General features: G+C 47.7%; 2 protein-coding genes across 7 annotated transcripts in view; both read right to left on the bottom strand.

Moving 5' to 3' along the window:
- The window catches only part of Tmem268 (transmembrane protein 268), a 26,748-nt gene extending 19,323 nt beyond the window's left edge, over window positions 1-7,425 (bottom strand). The window contains exons 1-4 of one of the 6 annotated variants that reach the window (XM_029476254.1): window positions 2,745-4,199; window positions 2,419-2,643; window positions 2,125-2,208; window positions 490-681 (exon numbers count right to left, since the gene is read on the bottom strand). In XM_029476254.1, coding sequence (XP_029332114.1) covers window positions 490-598 — 109 coding nt within the window. In that variant the 5' untranslated portion in view covers window positions 599-681; window positions 2,125-2,208; window positions 2,419-2,643; window positions 2,745-4,199. The other 5 variants (XM_029476255.1, XM_029476256.1, XM_021160522.2 and 2 more) reach the window with 5 other exon arrangements.
- Window positions 7,426-12,177: 4,752 nt separating this feature from the next.
- Atp6v1g1 (ATPase H+ transporting V1 subunit G1) lies at window positions 12,178-18,260 on the bottom strand. The gene is made up of 3 exons (XM_021160185.1): window positions 18,025-18,260; window positions 14,198-14,298; window positions 12,178-12,936 (listed from the first exon to the last, which is right to left on the bottom strand). Exons 1-3 carry the CDS (start codon window positions 18,104-18,106, stop codon window positions 12,763-12,765), a joined length of 357 nt encoding a protein of 118 aa, XP_021015844.1. The 5' UTR covers window positions 18,107-18,260; the 3' UTR covers window positions 12,178-12,762.
- Window positions 18,261-22,652: the final 4,392 nt, after the last annotated feature.

Below are 22,652 nucleotides of genomic sequence, written 5' to 3'. Positions count from 1 at the left end.
GAAGAGAAGAGAAGAGAAGAGAAGAGAAGAGAAGAGAAGAGAAGAGAAGAGAAGAGAAGAGAAGAGAAGAGAAGAGAAGAGAAGAGAAGAGAAAAAGATCATCATGTGCAAAGGTCCTGAGACAGAATGTCCTACAAAGAACAAACAACAAGGCAGCAGGGGGCGCCAGGGCTGGCCTGGTGAATGAATGGTAGATCTTCATGCCATGCCCAGTGGGAAGCCCTGAGGCAGAATGCACCAGCAAGCTACACATCTGGAAAAGGTTCTCTGGTGGGTAGGAGAGAAAACGGAGCTAGGCAGTGGCAGTCAAGCTCAGGGTGATGTCAGGAGGTGGTGACGGGGAGAACACGGTAGAAATGATAGAGAGTGACCTCGAGCTGAATGCCAAAGTCACCCAGCTACACAGAGACCCCAGTTACAAAGTGTTGGAGTTCAGCACAGAACGGCACTCGGTGAGAAGGAAAGGCTGGGAGTCAGTTATGGCCTTACCTTGCCCCCAGCCAGGAGGGTTCCCCTGAGGCAGGGTGTTGCAGCCCAGGGTAGAGGTGGGCAGGGGACCAGCTGCCCCACCAGGATCTGTGGGAGGCTCACAAGCCATGGCAGACAGACAGCTGCTCTAGCTTCTACTTCCTGTTTCTGGGGATGCAGTTCATGCTGGGGCAGCGTCTCACCTCCACTTGCCTATGAAGAACAACAAAAGAAAGAAGTTGAGTCCTTGGCTTCCTGGCCTTCCCGGAGGCCAGAGTTGCTAAAGGCCAGGGAGGACCATAAAAGTCTAAATGCTGACTTTCCGATCTTACTGAGGAAACTTCTCGGAGGAAGAAGAAGGAACTAAAACCTTCCTCTGGCCTCTGCTGAGAATTTCCCTACTAGCCAGCATAGGGTCTTCTCCAGCTCAGCCACACCAGACACCCCCAATTCCTTCCTGAGATGCCCAGGCAAACAAGCCTGGGACAGGTATTATGTTCGTTATGGGAAGGCCTGTTCACATATATACAGCTCTGTTTACATGTACAAGGCTCTGCAAGATGTACAAACCGAAACCAGGGAACAGGAAACACAGATTGCACACAAAAAGTCCTGACAAGCATGAAGAGGAGAACTAGCAGACAGTCTGACTACATTCCAGTTCTCTAAAGGGGTGAAGTCCATGTTCAGGGTTCATTCACACTGTGGCCCTACGGCCTCCTACTTGTGTAAACTTGGATATATCACTCATCCTCTGAACTTCGAATAGGCTTCTTCAAATCTATCAGGCCTACCCACAGAGGCCCACTACCAAGAATCAATGGACACAGGAATCAAAATCACAGGAAGGCCATGGTGAACATATATCACACTCCGTGTGTATTAGCTCTTTAAATCCTTCAAGGCCAGCACTCCAGAGGCAGAGGCAGATCTATGTGAGTTTACCAGCCTGGTCAACATAGTGAGCTCCAGGCAAGCCAGGGCTACACAGTGAGACCCTGTCTCAAAGACAAAACAAAACACTCTCAGTCCAGCCTCATGACATATGCTGATAGTCCCAGCGCTGAGGAGTGCCCGAGGCAGGGCAACTGGATCAAACATTTAATGCCAGCCTATGATACACAGTGAGTTTCAGACAGGTGTAAGCTACCAGGTAAACACTGCCTCCTAAAAAGAAAGTTTCTCCTGGTGTGACCACTTACAGACAGCCGCTTTCACTGAAGCAGGGGTTTGCTCGCTGGGGCTTCCAGGTGGTCAGAGGTTTCCAGCAGGGAAACCTTGGCAGTTCAATGCTCATCTGAGAAGGAGAGCAAGCCCTGGCTTTGCAGTTAGCTCTGCAGGGTCCCAGAGGCGTGGCCAGTGCTGCCAGCATCCACCACAGGCATTGCCTTTAGCCATTATCATCAGCCAAAGTGGGGATGCTCCTTTATGGGGGCTTCCTTGCTGACCTCCTGAGTCACCAACTGCTGAGACACGCGTCCCAAGAAAGATCATGTCCTATCAAATGCCACGAAGGGCACACCAGTCCTGAGAAAAGTCCGCTAGATCATTCATATGCTACCAAGGAAGGTTGACACTGGGGAAGGCAGGAAGCATACAGATGACACACACCTACTTGAATCCAAACTGGCCCCCCAAGCCCCATTGCCCACTGACCTTCAGGGAGGAACTGAACCTTCTGGCTTCTTCACTGTTTCTCTCCAGATTTCAACAGGCACAGCTGCACAAGGCTGGGATGCCCTGCAAAATGAAAATGGGGGGAGGGGACTCCTGTTTAGAACAGAAGGATCTGCCGTCGGGGGGGGGGGGGGGGGGGGGGGGGGGGGGATGGATCCGCAGGTAAAATGCACTTGCTGCCCAAGCCTGGTTCCCCAAGTTCTACCCCAAGGTGCCCCTATAAAAAGCCAGATAAGGAGGCAGGAGCGTCTACAATGGCAGTGTTCCCCTTACTCTGCCCACAGCCCAGATTCCGTCCTCTCCTCAACATGGGTTTCCTGTTTCGTGGTCAAGACATACTCTCTCCAAAGCTGAGTGGCTATCAGCCAAAGAGTCCAGAGAAGGATTTTAGTACACGTGCCTCCAGGGTCTCAGCCCTTAGCACCCACGCTTGGGCTGGCTTCCTGTCCAGCTAATTCATGAAATCATCTTCGAGTGGATCAGAAGAAACCACAATTCCTAGGCAGTGATATAGAAACCAAGTCCAGTCAGCCTGAGTCTCCTTGCGGCTCATGCTCAGCCCAACTCACAACAGTGGTCTCAAACAAAGGAGTACTTACCAGCCTGCCTTAGTGCACCTGCTCCTTCTATAGACCCAAGAGACACAATGGCCACAAGGATGCACCCCTCTGCTGCCTCTGAGCAACTGCTAGGCCGCAAGGCAAACCCAACCTTGACATCTGTACTCCTGGCCGAGGACTCAGGCCCTCTCAGTGAAACCTCACAACACTGGAGTGTTGAAAAGGCTGGGAGGAGCTGACACAGGCTGGAGTTGCTCAAGCCCGGGGCTGCACAGAAGGATCCACTGGTTGCAAAATGCCACAATGAAGCATTGTGTTGGGGGCAGAAATCACAGCACCCACATCAGCCCCCTCAGCTGCCCACAGAGACCCAATCAGCAGACTCCAGTCACACACCCAAGTTCGTGTGTGTTAGCTAAAAGTAACCTGCCCAGCCCAACCACTTCCCACCTGGGTAGCCTTGAGCAAGGTAACAAGACTTCTCTCTGCCTCCATTTCCTGGAGCGGAGACAAGGACAGACACTTAGGATTGCACTATGGGTTCCATGTTCACGAGATCCGCACTTGGGAAAAGGTTGATTAATGAGAGAAGGTAGCTGTCATCAACCTATGCCACAAACATTCCCTGAGAACCTTCCAGGGCCAGCCCCTGGACTGTAAAACCAGGAGTGGAGCATGAAGCGTTTGCTCAGCCCTCCCCTGCAGGGATCACCATCCACTGGGGAAAACACACTCAGAACTGCCAGAGAGATGAGGAGGAAACAGGCAGCAAAGGGGAGCAACTTCAGTGGAGGACGAAGTTGGGCTGCCTAAATGGGCTGCCTAGATGTTCGTAGGCTTCACCAAGGAGGAGACTGGAAGGAGCCACACAGAACTGAATGGACTCGACCCAGAGGTCAGGATGGGTCCAGGGCTCCCCGTGTACATTTTCATCCAAGTACCGAGGCTACAGGGCCATGAGGGTGCAGGCAGGACCCCAATGGCAAATGCTAACCATTTACCACCTCCTCAGCCCTGCTCCAATCTTCAGCACACAAGTAAGGGAGCCCCACACCATGGTAAGCAAAGCACAGAGGGAGCAAGTGACTGCCGACCGAGTCCCTCTGGGAACCCACATTGCAACCAGATTTTCCAGTTGCGGGCTGTGCGGACTCAAGCCCCCAAGAGGTCTCATCTCTGCACAGTGCCTGCCAGCCTCACCAACATCTGAGCCCCTAACATATCCTGAAAGGAAAGAAAAAAAAAAAAAAAGGATTTCCTTCTTCTAACTCAGCTTCATTAATTACAATGCAAGTCCAACACATCAGAGAAGCAGCAGTCCCCCAAAAGTTTAGGGCAAAAAAACCTGGCTAGACAAGGAGTTCAAACGCCCCATTTCAATGATGAGAACATTAAGCCCCGGAAGAGAAAGCTGACTATCCAAGGTCAGGGAGCAAACCCGGAGGGAGCCAAAACAGAAAGCCGGCTCGGCGCGGCCCGGCCCGGCGTCTCCCACCGTACCTGGCCTCGGCCTTGGGCAGCAGGCTCCCCGATCTCTGCCCTCTGGCCTTGGGGTTCCTTCACCCCAGAAATCACCCGCCCTGCCCCGCAGATCCCACGCCTGACGCGTGGGGCGGGAAGAGGTCACTCGAGCCTGAGCGGAGGGACGCGCACGCAGGCCCCGCGGTCCCAACCCCCGAGCGCGGGAGCGCGGACGCGCGGGCACGCGCACGGCTCGCGCACACTCACCGCAGCGCTGCCGCCCGGGCCGCGCAGGGTCGGAGGTTCCATGCCCCTTGTACGCCGCGGCGTCCCGGCGCCGCCGCCTCCGCCGTCCCCGCGCGCCCTTTTTGGGGCGCGCCGCCCCAGCCGGTCTCTGCCAAGTCGCCCTACGGCGGGAGCGTCTCTGGGGCCGAGCCCGGAGCGTTTCATCAGCCACGCTCCCCCAGGGCGCCGGTAGGGGCCCTGCGCCCGCCACGTGCATGAGATCTGAGCTCGTCCCTGCAGTGAAGGAGCGGGGCGGGGAGGCCTGTCCCGAGTGACAAAGTCATGGGATCCGATGCATGAGGCACACTCGGGACCAGAAGTTTCTTCCAGGCTTGTTTTTAATGAAAAACGGTGTTCAGTATTGAAAGCGTCGGTGTAGTCTCCACTTTGTATCTGCGTTTTCTTTAAAAATCTATAGTTGAGACTGTGCTGTGAAATTGTGTGAGATCTTTACGAAATAATGTGAGGTGTTCAAACACACTTGCTCACCCCACTCCTTGAGATTTAAGAGGACCTGCGATGGCCTGCTTCTTTTTCCAAGTAAATCACTAGTCGTGGGTTCACCTTGGTGGGTTGTTCTGACAACAGCAGACCTGGCTAACCACATGTACTTTTCTTTGGAGTACGTGTTTATATCCTATTAGCCACCAAACATTGTCTTTCAACAAAGACGGTGGGCACTTGGTTGCTGCACCAACAGCCTGGTTTCTTTTTCAGGGGATCGATGAATGCACAGGTGGTTCCCACCCTTGCTTACAGGAAGGAGTAGGGCAGTACAAGCCACTGCCCTTGTCTCTACAAGTGGTCTTGCACACACAGAGAGACACACATTTCTTCTTTTTAACAACTCTTGAGGACTTCCAGACCACAGGACTTACATGTGCCTGCAGGATGTTTCCAGGCAGCAAGAATGAATTGAAAACCCAAATTAGCATATCCCATGGAGGTGCCCACAGGGACAAATGAGGATCAAGGTGGCAGGCTACAGAAAATGAACTTACCTGTGAGCAAATCAGCACTGAGTACCTGCTCTGTGCCAGCCTTGCCCTGGGCAGTAGAAAACAGTTCATGGGAGCCTCCTGTGTAGTTTGATCAACTTGCTAACAGTAATTTGGAGGCCTGGGAACAAAAGACCCAAGGGTGCTGAGACTTCTAAATGCTGACCAGGCTATTGAAAAGGAAACAGCAACAAGCTGTGGCCTAGCCCCGCCCCGCCCCCAACCTTGCCTGTGAAGCAACCCTCCTCTATGTCAACAGAGATGCCCTACTGCCTTCCCACCAGCCTGTCTTCACTCTCCTCGCTCCAGCAGTTTTAGGTCGACACACCAGCCTCCTACAGGTACACAAACAGAACTTGGGAAGCTGTGGACAGAGCTGCACTAGTGCACTACGTAGCTGCCTGTGTGCTTGGGCAGCTCATTCAGGAAAGTCAGGGACACCTGCTGATGTGGGAGACTTCAAGGGGGAAACGTTGAGTACTTAGTGTTCTGACAAGCAAGGTGCACCCTTGGAGCAACACAAGTGTTTGCATACCTGAAATCCTGGGAGAGGGGCGGGGGTGGGGGAGGGAAGACCATGAAATTCAAGGACATTACAACCAGGGAAACAGACTGCAGAGCTGACTTTAGTAGTGACTGCTTGATGGGAGTCTCGGGCGTTTGTGGGCATTTCGATGTGCACCACCTGCAGCCTACCCCGATGAGTCACTGCCCTCTCTCCAAACCCCAAGCTCCATAAATAGAGCACCTCTCACTTCCTCCTGCCCTCCATTCTTTCACTTCCAGGTCCCAGTGTTTGCCTTAGGTCTTCCCTGTTCATCTGGAAGATCAGTGCCAAACCTGTCCTCATCACCTGACCGGCCCATTTTTGGGTCTTTGGTGACAAGGCCCTACTTCTGAGAGCCCTGTCCTGCCCTAGGCCAAGGGCTTTCTTCCTCACTGATTCCCATTCAACCTACAGTTATTCCTATTATGACCACTGGCTCATTCTTTCCCTGACAGCACAAACTTCAAGTCCTAAGGCCATTACATAGCTACCCAGTGCCCAACCCACAGTCTTTTGTTAAAACACATCGTAATACATGGATGAAGTAAAAGAATTCTCCCCAGAATGGACAGAATTTCCAGAAATGCGGCAGCAGCAGATGGGATTGGAGGGAGCTTCAGAGAGCACCTGAAGAGCTAACTGGGCTTCCAGTTACATTCACTGACTTTCTAGCTTTCTTGCCATGGGCTGAACAAACTGATCAGATCACACAGCAGCTCTGGCTCACAAGTCTGAGAGTCACACATTCAAATGCAACTCTGCCACTATTATCTGTGCTTGAATAACTGAACTTCATCCCTCTAAGGCTGTCTCCTAACTTATGCAATCTAAGTTACTATTACTGCAGACATGGAGACAGTATGTATATCAACACCTTAAATTAGTATTAATGCATTAATACACAAACTATTCAAAAACTTATTTATTATAAAAGGTGCCACCGCTAGTGGCTCCATATCTGTTCAACTCTTGGAAGTGGCGTGACCTGGTAAACTCCACTATGAGATGTGATATGACAGCAGGTGAGAGCACAGAACTAGACACAGAGCTGTTGTCCTTGCCAAGTGTTCTGGGAGGCAAACAACATACCATCTGTCAGAAAACTGAGTCAAACTCCTTGGTACCTGTCAGGAAAGGCAACAATCTCCCCGGGGTACTCAAGGTGCAGAATGCTAAGTGCCAGGGACAGGTAACAGACAAATGGAGTGAGGCCACAAGACAGTAACTGTATGGCTGCGCAGAGGATTCAGCTAGTATGTGGGTCTCTTTTCATCCTTAAAATATGGAAGGCGGCAAGCAGCCTGTGGTGGTTTGAATAGGTACAGCCTCCGTAGATTCACCTTTGAATGCTCGGCCCAGAGGCAGTGGCACTGTTAGGAGATGTGGCCTTGAGAAAGGTCTCCTATGCTCAGACTACACAGTGACAGTCTCTCCCTGCTGCCTGAGGATCAAGATACAGAACTTTTGCCAGGTGGTAGTGGCGCACGCCTATAATCCCAGCACTCGGGAGGCAGAGGCAGGTGGATTTCTGAGTTCGAGGCCAGCCTGGTCTACAAGGTGAGTTCCAGGACAGCCAGGGCTATACAGAGAAATCCTGTCTTGAAAAACCAAACCAAATCAAACCAAACCAAAAAGATACAGAACTTTCAGTTCCTTCAATGTAGGCATTAAGTCTGCCTACAGGCTGCTGTTTCCCTCCATGACAATAATGGACTGAACCTCTGAAACTGTAAGCCAAACCTAATTAAATGTTCTGGTTTGAGTATGTTTGGCCCAGGGAGTGGCACTATTTGGAGGTGTGGCCTTGGAGTAGGTGTAACACTGTGGGCATGGGCTGTGAGACACACTTCCTAGCTGCCTGGAAGCTAGGCTTCTCCTGTTTGACTTCGAAACAAGATGTAGAACTCTCAGCTCCTCCAGCACCATACCTGCCTGAAAGCGATGTCCCACCTTGATAATGGACTGAACCTCTGAATCTCACTCCATCTGAAGCCCCAGTTAAATGCTGTCTAGGGTAAATGCTGTCTAATAGTTGCCTTGGTCATGGTGTCCACAGCAGTAAAACCCTAAGTCAGTTATGGTCTCCCTTCACAGCAAAATCCTTAAAATCCTAAGACAGCCCCAGCCCCTTCGTGGGCACTGGACTAGCAGCCCAGCTTCTTTTCTGGTGTTATCTGCAGCTGTTGCCAACTGGGCTAGAATGCTGCCACTTTTTTGTTATTTCCAAGTAGAAAAGGTTGGAGGTGGGTGACCTCCGTCAGTTATTGCTCCCAACAAAGTAAACACATCCTTAAAGTTCACACTTGATGCAGAAGCTAGCCAAAATCACTTGACATTAAGAGACAGAGAAGCAAATATTGACACAATATTCTAGCCCAGCATCTTCCCCAGAAAACACTAGCCAAATCTTTTCATAAAGACGGTGCCCAGTCTGCCTGTTTGCACAGGCAGGAAACAAAGAACAAAGAGAGAATAAACTACTTGGTGGCACATAAGCTTTTACATGAACTCCAGAGCCATTGAAGTGATAGGAGGCAAACTGACAGGAAAAAAAAAAAAATACTCTTGGCATCTGCCACATTGTTCCTAAAGGAGAGGAGGGTAGAAATGACATATAACTCATAAAAGCTGCAATTTGTGGAAGGAAGCTTCAGCTGGCTTTGGTGCCATCAATCATCTTGAGTGGCAACAGGTCCAATGTGCCCAGAAGTGCAGAACGTTTGTTGCAGGCTTTGTTTCCCTGGCCTACGAGCAGGTGAATGGAGACAATAGTATACAAAGCACGCTTCACTTGGGAGCTTGGCAGCTTCTGGCTTGCAACACACAATACTGCTCAGAACTGACTCTTTCTTGTTTCATGACCTCTGACATCCTGCAAGCCTCTAGGCCTGCATTTTCTCATGCATGGAGATGGGATCACATCTCTAACTTGCAGAATCTAAAGACCTCAAAAGGAAAAAAAAAAAAAAGTGAGCCTCCAGACTAGTTGCTCGCAGAGATTAGGATGTGGAGTGTAAATTACTTCATCTCTCTTGAGTTATCACCAATCCAAAGTGAGAGTGGCCATTCAGGGAACTGTTAAGATTGCTGTTACACAACCTGACTGTAAGCTATGTTATGTCTTCCACCAGAAGGCTTTGATTAAGGTTAAGATAGGGCATCAACAGAAGGTTCTCATGTTTGCAACAGGTGATTGGGAAATCCTTTCACAATTACCCAGAGGAACTAATGAACATCACTTTTGGGGGAAGGGATGCACATAGAAAAGATACAGAACAAGAGATACAGAAAGCTTGGCAAGGACTACACAAGGCACTTAAGAATCTTGGCTCTACCACACACCCTTGCCTGGTTCCTCAATGCCCACACCTCAAATCTGGTAAAAATTGCCAAGGGGTATTCTGGTGAGGGGCTGGAAAGATGGCTCAACAGTTAAGTGTACTAGCTGCTGCTCTTCCACAGGACCAAAGCTTGGTTTCCAACACTGATTTTGAAGATTTTAAGTCTTAAAAATATGTTTCACTAGTAAATTAATATAGATGCAAACATTAATGCATTGGCTGCCATGTAAAAGCTCCTAAATTAACCATAGCAGAAGTATTTCTTCACTGTGCATAGATCCCTCCTCCCCTTGCAGACATGTTGAATCAATGAGAGACAAGTGACCAGGTGCCATCTGAGGAGTGAAGCTAGGAAGAACTGGCTGATCTCACCTTTTCCTTCCAACCTCTGCAATGGTGCAGACTGTGTGCTGAGGTAAGAATGAGCCTCATCACCCACTCACCACATGTCCTACAGCTGCCCCAAAGACACCCAACTTGTATCAAATTCTTAAGTAGGTCTTTGTTGTATTTCAGACACAGGAAACATTTGTGGAGCACCTAGAATGTTCCAGGCACCATATGCAGTGCTCTGATGTATTTTTAATACATCTTTTCTTGTTACTGTAGAACAGAAGTTCTGATTTGGGGACACTTCTGGCACCCAGGAGCTATGGCAATGTCCAGTGACATTTTTGGTTGTCACTACTGAGGTGTTCCTAGTAGCATCTAGTGGATGAAGAGCAAGACATTGCTAAACACCCTTGTACTGAATAATGTCAAACTTCTCCCTTTGAAGCCCAGCCAGGTCTCTCTCCAGAAGTCATTCTTTTTTGAGATTTAAAACACAGGTTATATGCATGTGCATCTATACATATACACCCAAATTTCATTTCCTTTTATGCTCAAATGGGAACAAATCCCACACAATGCTCAGCTGTGTGCATCTTGGGTTCACTCTGCACTCAAGGGTCTCTGGTGGCTGACCAGTCAGTCTTTCAGATGTAAATTTCTCAGTATCCCACAACAGAAACCCTAGTGCTTTCAAGCAAGCTCACTCATGGCCCAACCCTTGATTCCACTGGCCTAGGAGAAATGTGAACACCTACAAATTGCCTGGGAACATTAATCAGGATTTCAGCCTAGAGCAACGGCACTCCCACTGACAAGACCTCCAGAACCCACCCCCTCCTCCCAGAAGAGCATGTCTCACCTTACTTTATTCCCTTCCCCAGCAGCATCTGAACAGGCCACCAACTCCCTTGAACCACCTACACCATCAACCTACACATCATCTCTCTCCGAGGCACGCTTCATAGCACTTTAGGTTCCTCTCCCCAGAAATCACCAAACCCTTGCCTGCTCACATACACCTTTGCCTCTCAACTGACCATTAATTCTAATAATACAGGTTAAACAAACTGGGCAGCAAGGTTAAAAATATGAAGGCTCGGTTTACAGTGATGGCACGGGCCTTTAATCCCAGCACTGGGAAGACAGAGCCAAGAGGTTGTGAGTTTGAGGCCACCCAAAGGTATACAGTGAAATGCTGTCTGAAAACAAAACCAAGGCTGAGGATGTAGATCAGTGAATATTTGCCTAGTCATTCCCAGTACCACAGCACACAGGTCTAAACCAGTGAGTACCAGTGCTGCTGCATGCCCCTCCAGTTTCAGAGAAGCAACAGGTGACAAAAGGTGGAGGTTAGAAGCCTTACACTTAGCTGTACAGAGACTGAAGTCTTAAACAAAATGGTGTATTGGAACACATTTAGGAAGAGAGACATCATGGCTATACAGAGAGAACAAAAGGCCAATCAACTTCATGACAATCTGAAAGAGGTAAGCTGGAGTAATGAAATGTGGGTCTCCACTGTGGATGGTGGTACTAGGACATGGTAGTGATCTCACTAAAGAAACGTAAAGGACCAAGAACCAAACTGTGGGCAAAGACAGAGAACCAAGCAGCATGCCATGTGCCAGCAAGGGACTGCCACCCTCATCAAGTGGTAGCCCACCTTTCTCCACATACACAGCTGAGCCTGCCAAGCTGCTCCAGCAAGGTCTTTTAACAGGACAAAGGGAAAGCTGAGGCAGGAAACCTTGGAGGGCTTCAAATATTTAAAAAAGAGGGGAGGGGAGGGAAGGGGAGAGGAGGGGCACAGGAACACAATAGTGACCAGATACCAGAAGTGGCCTAAAAACAAAGGACCTTATGACACAGAAAACAGTATGTGCCTACTATCTCAAACTGCTGAGGGAAAAGGAGAATCCCTAATGTTCTTTCGTTTTATACCTACCACAAATTACTCTGCAACCAAACAAAGTCTGTTAGCCTGCAGAGAGCCACCAGGTATCTATCTCATACTTAGGCAGTGAAGTTACAAATCACTCACTTTGCTCATCAGAGAGGCATGGTCATTTGCCCAAGGCTGCCTGACACTGGGTCCTTAAGGCCAATAGCTTTCAACATTCCTAATGCTGCAACCCTTTAATACAGTTCCTCATGTTGTGGCAACCCCCACCCAATCATAAAATTACTGACTGCTACTTCATAACTCTAAGTTTGCTATTGTTAGGACTCATAAATATCTGATATGCAGAATATCTAATATGTGACTCCCCAAAGGGTCATGAGAACCACTGCTCTAGACAAAAGGCAGACTACAGGCTCTTTAGCTGCTTGCTGCTTCTAAACCAGAGGGTTAAAATCACAAGCAACTTCATTCCCAAATGAACACCCTGAGTATTTACTAATAAGGTATGCATTTACATCCAACACCTGTTGACTCCTAGATGAAATTCTGCTCAACATCTGGGTCAAGATATACTTTGTATTACCAAAAAGAGGAGCCAGGAGGGTGAAGAACAAGACAAATTTTTACTTTTAAATGATTATAAGCACACCATAAACATGTAACAAGTTAAGTCCTAGCATCTAGTGATTTGGGTTAGGTTACACTAACAACAGCCGGAACAAGCATATTGTATTGACTGTCCTAAATTATCCAGGATAGAGTACTCTAAGGCTGGCTGCTTCTTCATAGGAGTTACTAATAGCTACTGTCTACTTTTTCATAGATAACGCCCCTGACCTGTAAGAAAGGAGAAGGGAACAGTTTACTCCCTTTCTTCCTTCAAAGAATTTTTTCTACTAGACTAATTAAAAAAAAAAAAGTCAACATTGATATCCATTACTTGCATGAAGACACAGGAAAACAGGTGACATATACTCCTTAAAGACATACAAGATAAGAAGATGAAACTTCAGGTACATAATAAGTCTGTACAAAAAGCTAGATTTGATACTCTCAAAAAGTGAAGGGTCCTACAACAGCATAGAGAAATAATTTAATGCCTTCCAGAACAGAACTCCAGCTCTGTGGAGGTTTCCTATTCTATGGGGGCAGATCTCATGCCAACCCACAGAGCAGGCGCTTCCACCTCCTATCCATTTATGCGGTAGTTTTCATGGATTTCCGGCCGGATGTCACACACAAAGGCCAAAAGGTTACCCAGGACTTCATCCCTGTTCTGCTCGAAGTAGTTCTGGAGGATGGTCATCTTCTCCTGGGTCTCCTTTTCCACCTCACTGCTGCAGCTGCCATGGGAGCCCAGTGCCTGCAGGGGAAGAAACAGGATACAAGGGAACATGAGGAAGATTCTCCAGTGGAGCCATTTAACAAGCAACCTGCTGGCCTATGGAAATGCCCCAGCAACTTAGTAAGAGAATGCAACACATCAGCAGCAGGCACAGTAACCTGTGAGAAAAGCTGTGTGACGAACCAGGCACACTCCATCACCACTCACTGCAATCTACAGTACACAGTCCTGAATAACGACTGGAACCAACCTAAAGATTTAACAACTATGGCACCACCACACGGATGCACACTTGTGATTCCAGCTACTTGGGGTAAGAACAGAACTGCTTAGGCACAAGAGAAAAAATAGAAAACAAAGAAGGTAACAACTGACTTAATTCAATCCCCGGTAGCAACAGTAGCACCACTACCAGCAAGTGCAAGCATGTACACACATACAATCTAACAACTGAAAGTGGTTATGAACTATGACGCATCTATACAAGAGAACAGTTCAGCAATATGACTGTAAAATAAGCAGTTTATAGACAAACAATACAACAGTATCACTGATGTTACCATTTACTGCAGCGGACCTAGGTTTAGTTCCCAGCACCCACATGGTGGCTCTCAACCATGTGTAACTCATGCTACGGGGGATCCAATGCCCTCAACACCTAGATGTGGGCAATCTCAAACCTTTCACTTGGATGTTCAACTAGGCAAAGAAACTATGAACCACTTAACTGTATGGGACACCATACAGCTCTGCTCTCCCTTCCTGCTTCTACATGTTCCTCTGTGTCCTTTCTTCCCCACCAAGATCTGTCTCTGTCCATCACTTTATGAATCACAGTGGGCTACTACAGTGATAGATCTCTATACTATACTGAGGGGCAGGTCTCCCATTTTATCCCATTTAGATTGTCACAGCAGTGTTCACAGCTATAGGTTTGTAGGATTTATGGTAAGCTAAACTCTATGAAGGCATGGATGGAAACTACTATTTCTGCCAGCATCTAACATGGTACCTGCATATGTCAAGCGCTTTTAAAAATGCTAAACAAATAAATGAAAATTAGAATTTGATATAAATGTGACTATCCCAAGAGATAAACCGGGATGGGGTGGAAATAGGGGCTAACTGATAGAGAACTTGTTAGCATGCAAAGGCCAAAGAGTCACTCCCCAGTCCCACCAAAAACAAACAAACCCCAATCTCTCAAAACTGCACTCTTTTCAGATCTGCACAAGAAAGGAAGGCAATAGTGAAGACAGACAGAGGGAGGCCCACCCACCGCAGCTTCCTTGGCCTTGAACTCCTTCTCCCTCTGCAGGCGGTACTGTTCAATTTCAGCCTGCGCTTCTTCTTTGGCCTGCTTCAGCCTCCGGTTCTTTCCTGTTTTCAAAAAAGAGAAAGACATCAAGACTTGAGACTGTCTCAAGGCAGTATCTACAGCCAAATAGATACTGATAATGAATTTTAGCAGTCAAGAAAGAAAATAATTTAAACAACTGAAAAGTACAAAGGAAAGAGGGAATGCAGACCTAAACAACAACATAGGTTCTGCCTCAAGCCTTTAAGTGGAGACAAAAAAAGGAATGTCCTTTAGAGCTGTGAGCAGTGTATGAGCAGTCCACAGTCCAGAACTGTACACATGGACACACACACACTCAAAAGGAAACCTGTGAAAGCAAAGAAAATACTGTGGAATGTCATGGCGTTGTCTCGGTCTCATAAATATTAAAACCCTGTTAACATAAGATAGGTGACAGCCATCTGGGGAGCTCTTCCTCACCCCAAATAGTCAACAGCTAGCTGTGCTGTGTTGCTGCAGGCTCTCTTTAGAGTTTGCTGAGAACTAATGCACTCAAAGGGTATCACCTAAGATGCAGCTAAGAAACGAGATGACATAATCCTGCAAACTAGGCACCAGGGCAGTGGCAGAGGCAAAGCTGTGAGGGAGGATGCTAAATGCTGTGCCAGAGCACACACAGTTGGAAGGGAGGAGAACGGAGGCTCTGGTCTCACTGGTCTCTGGAAGATAGCCAGTTTAACACAGATTGGCAAAGTCTCTAGGTTGTCATACCATAAGTTCAGCCAACAATCTTTGCTTTGAGTTTCTGCTAAAAACAAAAACAAAAACAAAAAACAAACAAAAAAAATAACAAAATTGAGACAGGGTCTATGTAGCCTTAGATGTCCTGAAATTCAGTATGCATAGACCAAATAGGCCTGAAAATCACAGATATCTATCTCCCTGCCTGTCTCCCAAGTTATGAGAGTAAAGACAAGTACTACTATGCCCAGTGTCACCAACAGAGAGTTCTAGAAGATCAACCTAAATAGGTGATAGCAAAAGGTAGCATGCATCTAGAATTCAAGCTTTGTTAGACATAGTATCAACTGTCCAAAGCACACTCTACCCAAGTGGCCACATCAAAGTTCCTGAGTAGGGCAATTCTGGACCTGTAATGACTCTGGCACCAGCGCCATATGAAACAGTCTGTCCCTACACACCTCAAGGATTACTTCGCAAGCCTACACTTAAACACAGCACTTCCTTAAGTTCACTCCTCCTGTGCTAAGCCCAGTCCTTCAGAGAGTCCTCCCCTATCAGCTACATGGGCTACATTTAAAGCCAAAGACCTTTTCCAAACCAAGTCTATCAAAGACACCCATGGTCCAACCATTATTCAGGAATTCCAAGGTAATTTCACAATTTACTATTCCCAACTCCCACAGCGCCCTGAACCAGTCCCTAACCAGACCACCAATGCCTTTTGGCAAACATCCTCAAAGCTGTTTTGACACACTTTTCTAAAAATCAATACTACTGGACAAGCAGATCACACAAATATAAATACACACTACAATACCCCCACCCAGTGCAGGGAAGTATTCACACTAGGCAAGCACTCTACCACTCAATCTCACGTCCAGTCCCCAGCCTTATTTTTTTTTTTTGGGGGGGGGGGGGTGACACAGCCTGTGCTGGTTCAGTCTGGGACTCTGCTGTGTGGGTCAGTCTCCCTTAGAGTCGTGTATAATTGCTCCCAGCCCCAGTTTTTTTAAATCAAGTTTCTCAGACCTTACAAATGGGAGCCAGAGTCTTGTTTCACATGAAATATCCCAAAGTAATGATTTCATGAGAAACTCGGGCTTCATTATTTTACAACATACCCTGTCCCTTCCCAGTCTCTGTGTGTATGTGTGTTTTCTCCTGGTTTCTAGAGACAGGATTCTTCTGGCTGTCCTGGAACTTGCCCTCGAACTCAGTGATCCACAAGCCTTTGCCTCTGAACGCTGAGATTACAGCTTTTCCTTCCCAATTCTTAACTGAACAAGTGTGATCACAAATCAAGAAAGACGACAGTTCTCATATTTCAGCTCTTTTCAATGCCTCTCTTCCCAACCCCTGAAAATATTAAAATGTGAGTTGGCTGTAAGCTAACCCCTCTAAAACAAAGTGCTTCAGCTATCTGATACATACAAGCTTGCAGCCAAGTAAGGTTTAAAATCTCCCAGGAACACGGTCATTCCCACCACAGTCCAAGTATTTGTTCTTGCACCTCCTCCAAACAGTCTCACATAATTCCCAACACACACACCTGCTACTGCGGCTGAGTCATCACAGGACAAACTGACAAGACAGTCTGGAAATTCTGGATGAAGAGCATGACAACACAGGACTTTCTAGCCACCTGAGAAGAAAAGGGCTTCTCTCCACCCCCAGCATTCTCACAGAAAACATCTCCTGGAAATAAAGAATCGCCTAACTCCCACCAGGGCCACACTTCAATCTACTTGGGGGTGAGCACGGTGGCACATGCCTTTCAGGCCAGCCCTGGGAAGCAGAGGCAGGCAGATCTGAGAGGTCTCAGCCCGCCAGCAGTATGTAACATAAGTGTACTGCAAGTTTTATACTAAGGAAAATCCCTTGCATGAGAAAGGCCTCTCAAGCCAGAGTCTGGCCAAATCACCTTCTGAGTCTCATTTTTTCCTCCTGCAAAAAAACAGGAGCAAATGCAGTGTCTTCTTACCTTGGAAAACTAGATTCATAAAGGTCCTGAGACACAGTTTCCAGTTGCCAAAAGCTTATTCTAGCGGCAAGGCCATGGAAACCAACAGCTTATTATAACACTACGTCAAAAACAAGCATTAGTGAGGGAAAGAGCCTGAATGAGGAACCGCTGCCTACATTCTGAGATCCAAAACTAACCATCAGGGCAAACGACGTGCAAAAGTCTGGAGGGCCAGAAATGAGGCTGCCTTTAGGATTCACAGCGACGCAGTACTGCTGGAAGAGAATTTCTCACAGGGACATGCTTAGGAGAGAATACAAAAGCCTGATTGATGAAAGCACTTCCTTTAATCCATTATGAAATACCAGCTCCATTCTGCGGGGACGAGGAGTGCCGAGTGGACGGACAGGTGTGATGAGAAAGTTATATTCGAATTTTAAGCAGGTGACTTAAGTGGGGGGAAAAAATGAGTTGCAGAATATTACTGGCTTCTTCCACTCCTTGTTCCCAGTTACACACGTGGTAAACTGACTTTTCTGGCCACTTTGTCCCTGTCAATATTGGCCTTTCACTGCTACACACATCCTAACTGGTATGTGCGCCTCCGCTGGAACATGAAATACCCTGTGATGAAGATGAACTCGGCACTTCTCTAATACATTCTCAGGGGAACAAAGAAAAGAAAGGAATGACCGACCGAGTTACGTAGCCACATGAACTCAGGGAGTTCAACTATGGTGCTGAAAAAAAAAGATGGACGGGGGTCAGGTTAGAGAGGCTGGGCGGACCGTTTAAAGTGACGAACGAGAGGGAGAGGTGGCCAGAATGACCTAGGTTCGCAGACTCGACGGCCGTGGAGGTGGCTCCGGAAGCAAGGGATCGGGATCAGGTGGGAGCAGTTTCTGTGGGGTGGCCCACTTCACGCCCTCCACCCCGAGAAGTGGACGAACCCACAACTGTCTCCACAGGCACCTGAGGTCCAGCCTCGAGGCTTCCAAACACCGCCCGGGCAGCTTCTGGCCCCGACACTGTCCCCCGGCCTCCGCCCGCGGCCTAGTCGCCGTCCCAGCCTAGCATCCCGCCCCGTCCCGGAGCTCACGCTTGCGGGCCTCGGACACCTTCTCGGCCGCCCGCTTCTCGGCCTGCAGTAGCTGCTGGATGCCCTGCGACTGACTCGCCATTGCTGAGGGGACTTTGGGCCGAGCAAACGGCCTAAGTCAACTGCTCAAACACACTCCGAAGCCCCTCGGGTCACCTGACCCACCACCCAGACTCTGCGCCTGCGCAGCGCGCAGGAGCCCCGCCCCACCGTCAAAAGAACCGCCCTGGTGTCTCAGCTGACTGCCTTTGAGTCCCGTGACTCCCAGGAGATGGGGCGGGGCGGGGCGGGGCGGGGTGGGGACGGGGCGGGGAGGGGCAAGGAGGGAAGTGCCAAGCTGTTCCACTACGCCTGCGCATTCAGAGATGGCTACTCCTGCTCTTTTGCAACTGTCAAAGGCTGGTTTTTTTTTAGCTGGTATTATCCCTGTGGCAATCCTGTCACGTGGTTATTTCTCTCTTCCCATAATTAATAGTGTGCCCACGTTGAAGTCCAGAAACAAGGATCCAAACCTGATTATTTACCCCCTCTCTTCACCCAGCTAGACTTCCTACCTTTCTGGAAATTTCTTTGGAACTTAGACCCCATCAGGAAGCAATGCTGCACCTAGTGCTACAGGCTGCAAACCCAGCACACCCGTATCAGGATGCTGAAACAAGATTGATTGAGTTCACGGCCTGGCTAGTGAGACCCTGTTTGACAGGGGAGGGGAGTGGGAACCAAAGCAGGTAGTGAAGGCATAGCACATGCCTTTAATCCCAGCACTAGGTAGGCAGAGGCAACTGAGTCTCTCATTCGAGGCAGGCCTGGTCTACAGAGTAAGTTCCAGGACAGCAAGAGCTACCCAGAGAAACCGTGTCTCGAAAAACCAAAAAGAAAACATCTATCATGGAGAAGTTTAGGAAGTTCTGGAGAGACATCTGAAGTCCTAGGTTCAGACACTAGCAAATGCTCAGACACGCTCACACAAGGACTCAGCATCAAGTCAGCTACTAACCCCTATGACTTGTGAGCCAGTTGCCATCCTTTTTCATGGTGCTAAGGCTGGAACCTAGGCCCTCAAGCATTGTAGGTGAGTCCCCTCCACCCTCTGAGCTGTATCCCTGGACCTGCCATCCCTTTCTGAACCAAGCTTAGGAATAAATAGTGCTGTTTTCCATAAGTGTTGCTGCAAGCACAGTGGGTGTGCACACCTCCTTTGATCCTGAAAACAGATTAAGGAGACAGAGTTGTAATAGCTCAGGGTATAGAAATTTACCTCACATGGAGGAAGGAGAAAAACAATTCCTGCAAGCTGTCTCCTGACCTCCACAAACACAGTGTCATATGCAGTACCACCACCCACCCATATGGTTTTGAAAATTTAAGACATTAAGCAAATAATTGTAGCATGATAAATGTGCAAAGTGTTTTAAGACATGCCTGTTAATGAAGATAAACCGTGTGACCAGTCATGAGGAGAGAATGGATATGAAGGCTCTCCCAAGGGAGAGATCTAAAGTGAGATGCTAGGGCTGTATCAGCAGCACAGGGCTGTTTATAACCCTCATGTACTGTAGACAGAAAACAGAGCTCCTGTTCCAAAGAGAATACAAGACAGCCCAATATTCTGAGCCCAAATGAGTATGGCCCAGGAAGGACATATTCAGATTCCCCTGAACACCATGTTCCACCACCGAGGAAGAGGTTACACTTATGGTCAGAGACCAACATGAGGTTGTAAATACTTTTACCTAATGCATACACTCAGTGTATTTACCTAATACTTGGGTGTGTACAACAGGTAGATTATGGCAGTATTGGAAAACCTTATCAATGGGTTCAGCATGCTGCTCTCTACTACCCTTAGCATTAGGGTTGGAGGAAGCCAACTGTTAACAGTTCATTCTGAATATTACATCTAGTGGTCACAGAGCTGTCAGGACAGATGTGGAGGTTGGTGGTAAATGGCTGTTAAGGGATCTAAAGATAGGCCAAGATGATTTTAGCACTATGTCTGAGAAATCGTGTCTCTCTTCAGTCATGAACCTCCAGTCTGTCAGTTTTCAGGACCTTCCACTCTGATGTGGCTTCTTCTGAGGTCACCACCACCATGTGCCAGGCCTTCCTTTTGTCCCCAGTGGATAGGGCAGGCGAGATAGGAAGTGGGGCTTGCATTTGCACCGTGCCAGTCTCTGGAATGACTCCCGCCAGCAGGTTCAGAAGTGCTATGAAATAGCAGTCTCATTTGATAACGTCCAAATGGAAGCTCAGCAGGTTAAGTGATTTGTCCACCGTCACACTCCTGTTGACTGCCTAATGGGATGCCTGCCTCTTGTCAAGCTGCACACTGACATCTCTAGCCAGCTGCACTCTTCGAAGGGATTCCTGTGGGCTTTGGAAAGGATCAGATGACCTCTGAGAGTCTATGAAATGCTGAGTACATAAAGTAATGCCAAGATATTTTTTTTCTAGAACTGTCTCTCCATTGGAGGATGAGAGCAGTTTGGTGATTCAAAGCTTTTCCACTTGATTCAGGTTGGAGACGGCATAATAACCAGGAAATGAATAGTCTCTGAGACCTTTAAATCCAGGACATTCTTTCTCGGGAAGACTGAATGTTTGTGTTCCCAGAAAACACAATATACTCAGACAATCGATGGAGAACAATACGCACTGTAGAGGGGGAAGAAAAACCAAAAGAGATGATTGAGAAAACAAATGTCCACTTACAGACAAGTGGATAAATAAATGTGGCTTATTGTACCATAGAAAAGTATTCAGTCATGTGCCAGTGAGATGACGCAACAAGGACAAGGACAAGCCTGAGAACCGAGTTTCATCCCCAGGTCCTCAAGTGGTGGAAGCAGAGAACAGACTCCCAAAGTTGTCCTCTGACCTCCACACACATGCTGTGGCATGTGCATAACCACATATAAACACACACACACACACGTGTGACACACACACACGTGACACACACACACGTGTGTGTGTGAGAGAGAGAGACCTCAAACTCACAGAAATCCACTCACCTCCCACTGCCTACTGAGTACTGAGACACAATTCATGCACCACCATGCCTAGCACTCATAAGCATTTTTATTATTACATACATTTTATTATTTACTATATTACATATGTTTTTATTATTTATTTGATGTGTGTATTCCTGTAAGTGAAATAAATCTTCCCTCCCCCTGAGTTCTTTCTTGCCAGCTATTTGGTCACAGCACTGAGAAAAGTAACTAGTAATTCCCAGCACCTGGGCAGAGGAAGACTGCTGTCACCTAAGCCAGCCATAGATAGACTAACAACACTCATTGCTGGAGTCCATCCAGCTCAGGGGCTGTCACAGGCCTCTCTGAGCCACACCATGCAGTGTTCCTTCAGGTTAACCAACGTCCACTCATGCCTCATAGGAAGAGAATAACCTGTCTATCTTGACATGTTATTCCAGCTGGTGATGGTGATCTTGCTGTAGATTTTGGCAGAGAGACCTGGGGACACTCAGAAGCCCAGTGAGTCACATAGTGCTTGCATGCTGACACCTACCATGTTCTTCCTTCCATACGCGTGACTCTTAAATACTTCCTCTCCCCTGTGCCAGCATTCTAACTTCTAAGGAGGAGCTGTAACCTAAAGTCAAGGTCATTAATTGCTAATTATGTATGATGTATGATGCACCCCTTGGTCTTTAGTTCTATGTAACAGCTAATAGGGATCATGTAAATTTCTGTAAGTTTACCTTTCAGAAAACTAGCATAAAGGTTTTAAGAAGGCACACATGGGGACTAGTCCCAGGTAGTTGATGTCTGTGAATGATCCGACCAGGGAAAAAAAGAAAAAGAAAAGAGGAGACACCCTTGGATAACACAAAGACCTCATTAACACATGGCTTTCCTGTCCACTGTCCTCTGCGCCGTCTTTCTTTTCCCATAAAAGTCCTTTATGCTTGAGTCCTCCAGGATAGAGCTTTATGGATTGTACCTCCCCATCTTCCAGTATGCTGACCTTTAAATAAACCTGCTTCCCACCATCAGTTTCCAAGTATTGGCTTTAAAGTGGTAAGCAGGCCAGGCTTGAGTCAGGTACCAGCAGCATTGTTGATTGTAGCCAATGAGTGGAATTGACCCATAAGTAAACAAAATATGGTGTGGGCTGAGAAGAGAATATTAGTCAACCTTAAAAGGAAGGGAATTTTGATCCATGCTGCAATTTGGAGGAATCATGAGGTCTGTGTGCTACGTGAAATAAGTCAGTCACGAAGGACAAGATATTTCACTTGTAAAAGTGGCTAAACTCATGCAGACAGGGAATAGAATGACTGTTTCCTGAATCTGCAGGGAAAGAGCAATGGAAAGTATTGTTCAGCATCTCTTTGTGCAAAATGAAAACATCCTGGAGGTTAGGGGCTGGAAAGATGGCTCAGCAGTTAGGAGCGCTTGAAGCCTGTCTTAGTTAGGATTTCTATTGCTGTGATGAAACACCATGCTGTGACCAAAAAGTAAGTTGGGGAGAAAGTGTTCATTTGAAAAGTGTTCTTCGCCGGGCGTGGTGGCGCACACCTTTAATCCCAGCACTTGGGAGGCAGAGGCAGGCGGATTTCTGAGTTCGAGGCCAGCCTGGTCTACAAAGTGAGTTCCAGG

This window comes from Mus caroli, chromosome 4 (genome assembly GCF_900094665.2).
Source record: "Mus caroli chromosome 4, CAROLI_EIJ_v1.1, whole genome shotgun sequence".
Lineage (NCBI taxonomy): Eukaryota > Metazoa > Chordata > Mammalia > Rodentia > Muridae > Mus > Mus caroli.
Note: the sequence above shows the minus strand (reverse complement) of the source record. Positions and strands in the feature narration are given on the sequence as shown.

Bases quoted from the DNA above. Each gene is read 5' to 3' on its own strand.
- Atp6v1g1 (XM_021160185.1), bottom strand. From the start codon at position 18,106: ATGGCGAGTCAGTCGCAGGGCATCCAGCAGCTACTGCAGGCCGAGAAG. The intron at 14,299-18,024 runs GTGAGCTCCGGG...TTTTGAAAACAG, and splicing joins GGTGTCCGAGGCCCGCAAGC to GAAAGAACCGGAGGCTGAAG. The intron at 12,937-14,197 runs GTGGGTGGGCCT...CTTCCCCTGCAG, and splicing joins TCAAGGCCAAGGAAGCTGCG to GCACTGGGCTCCCATGGCAG.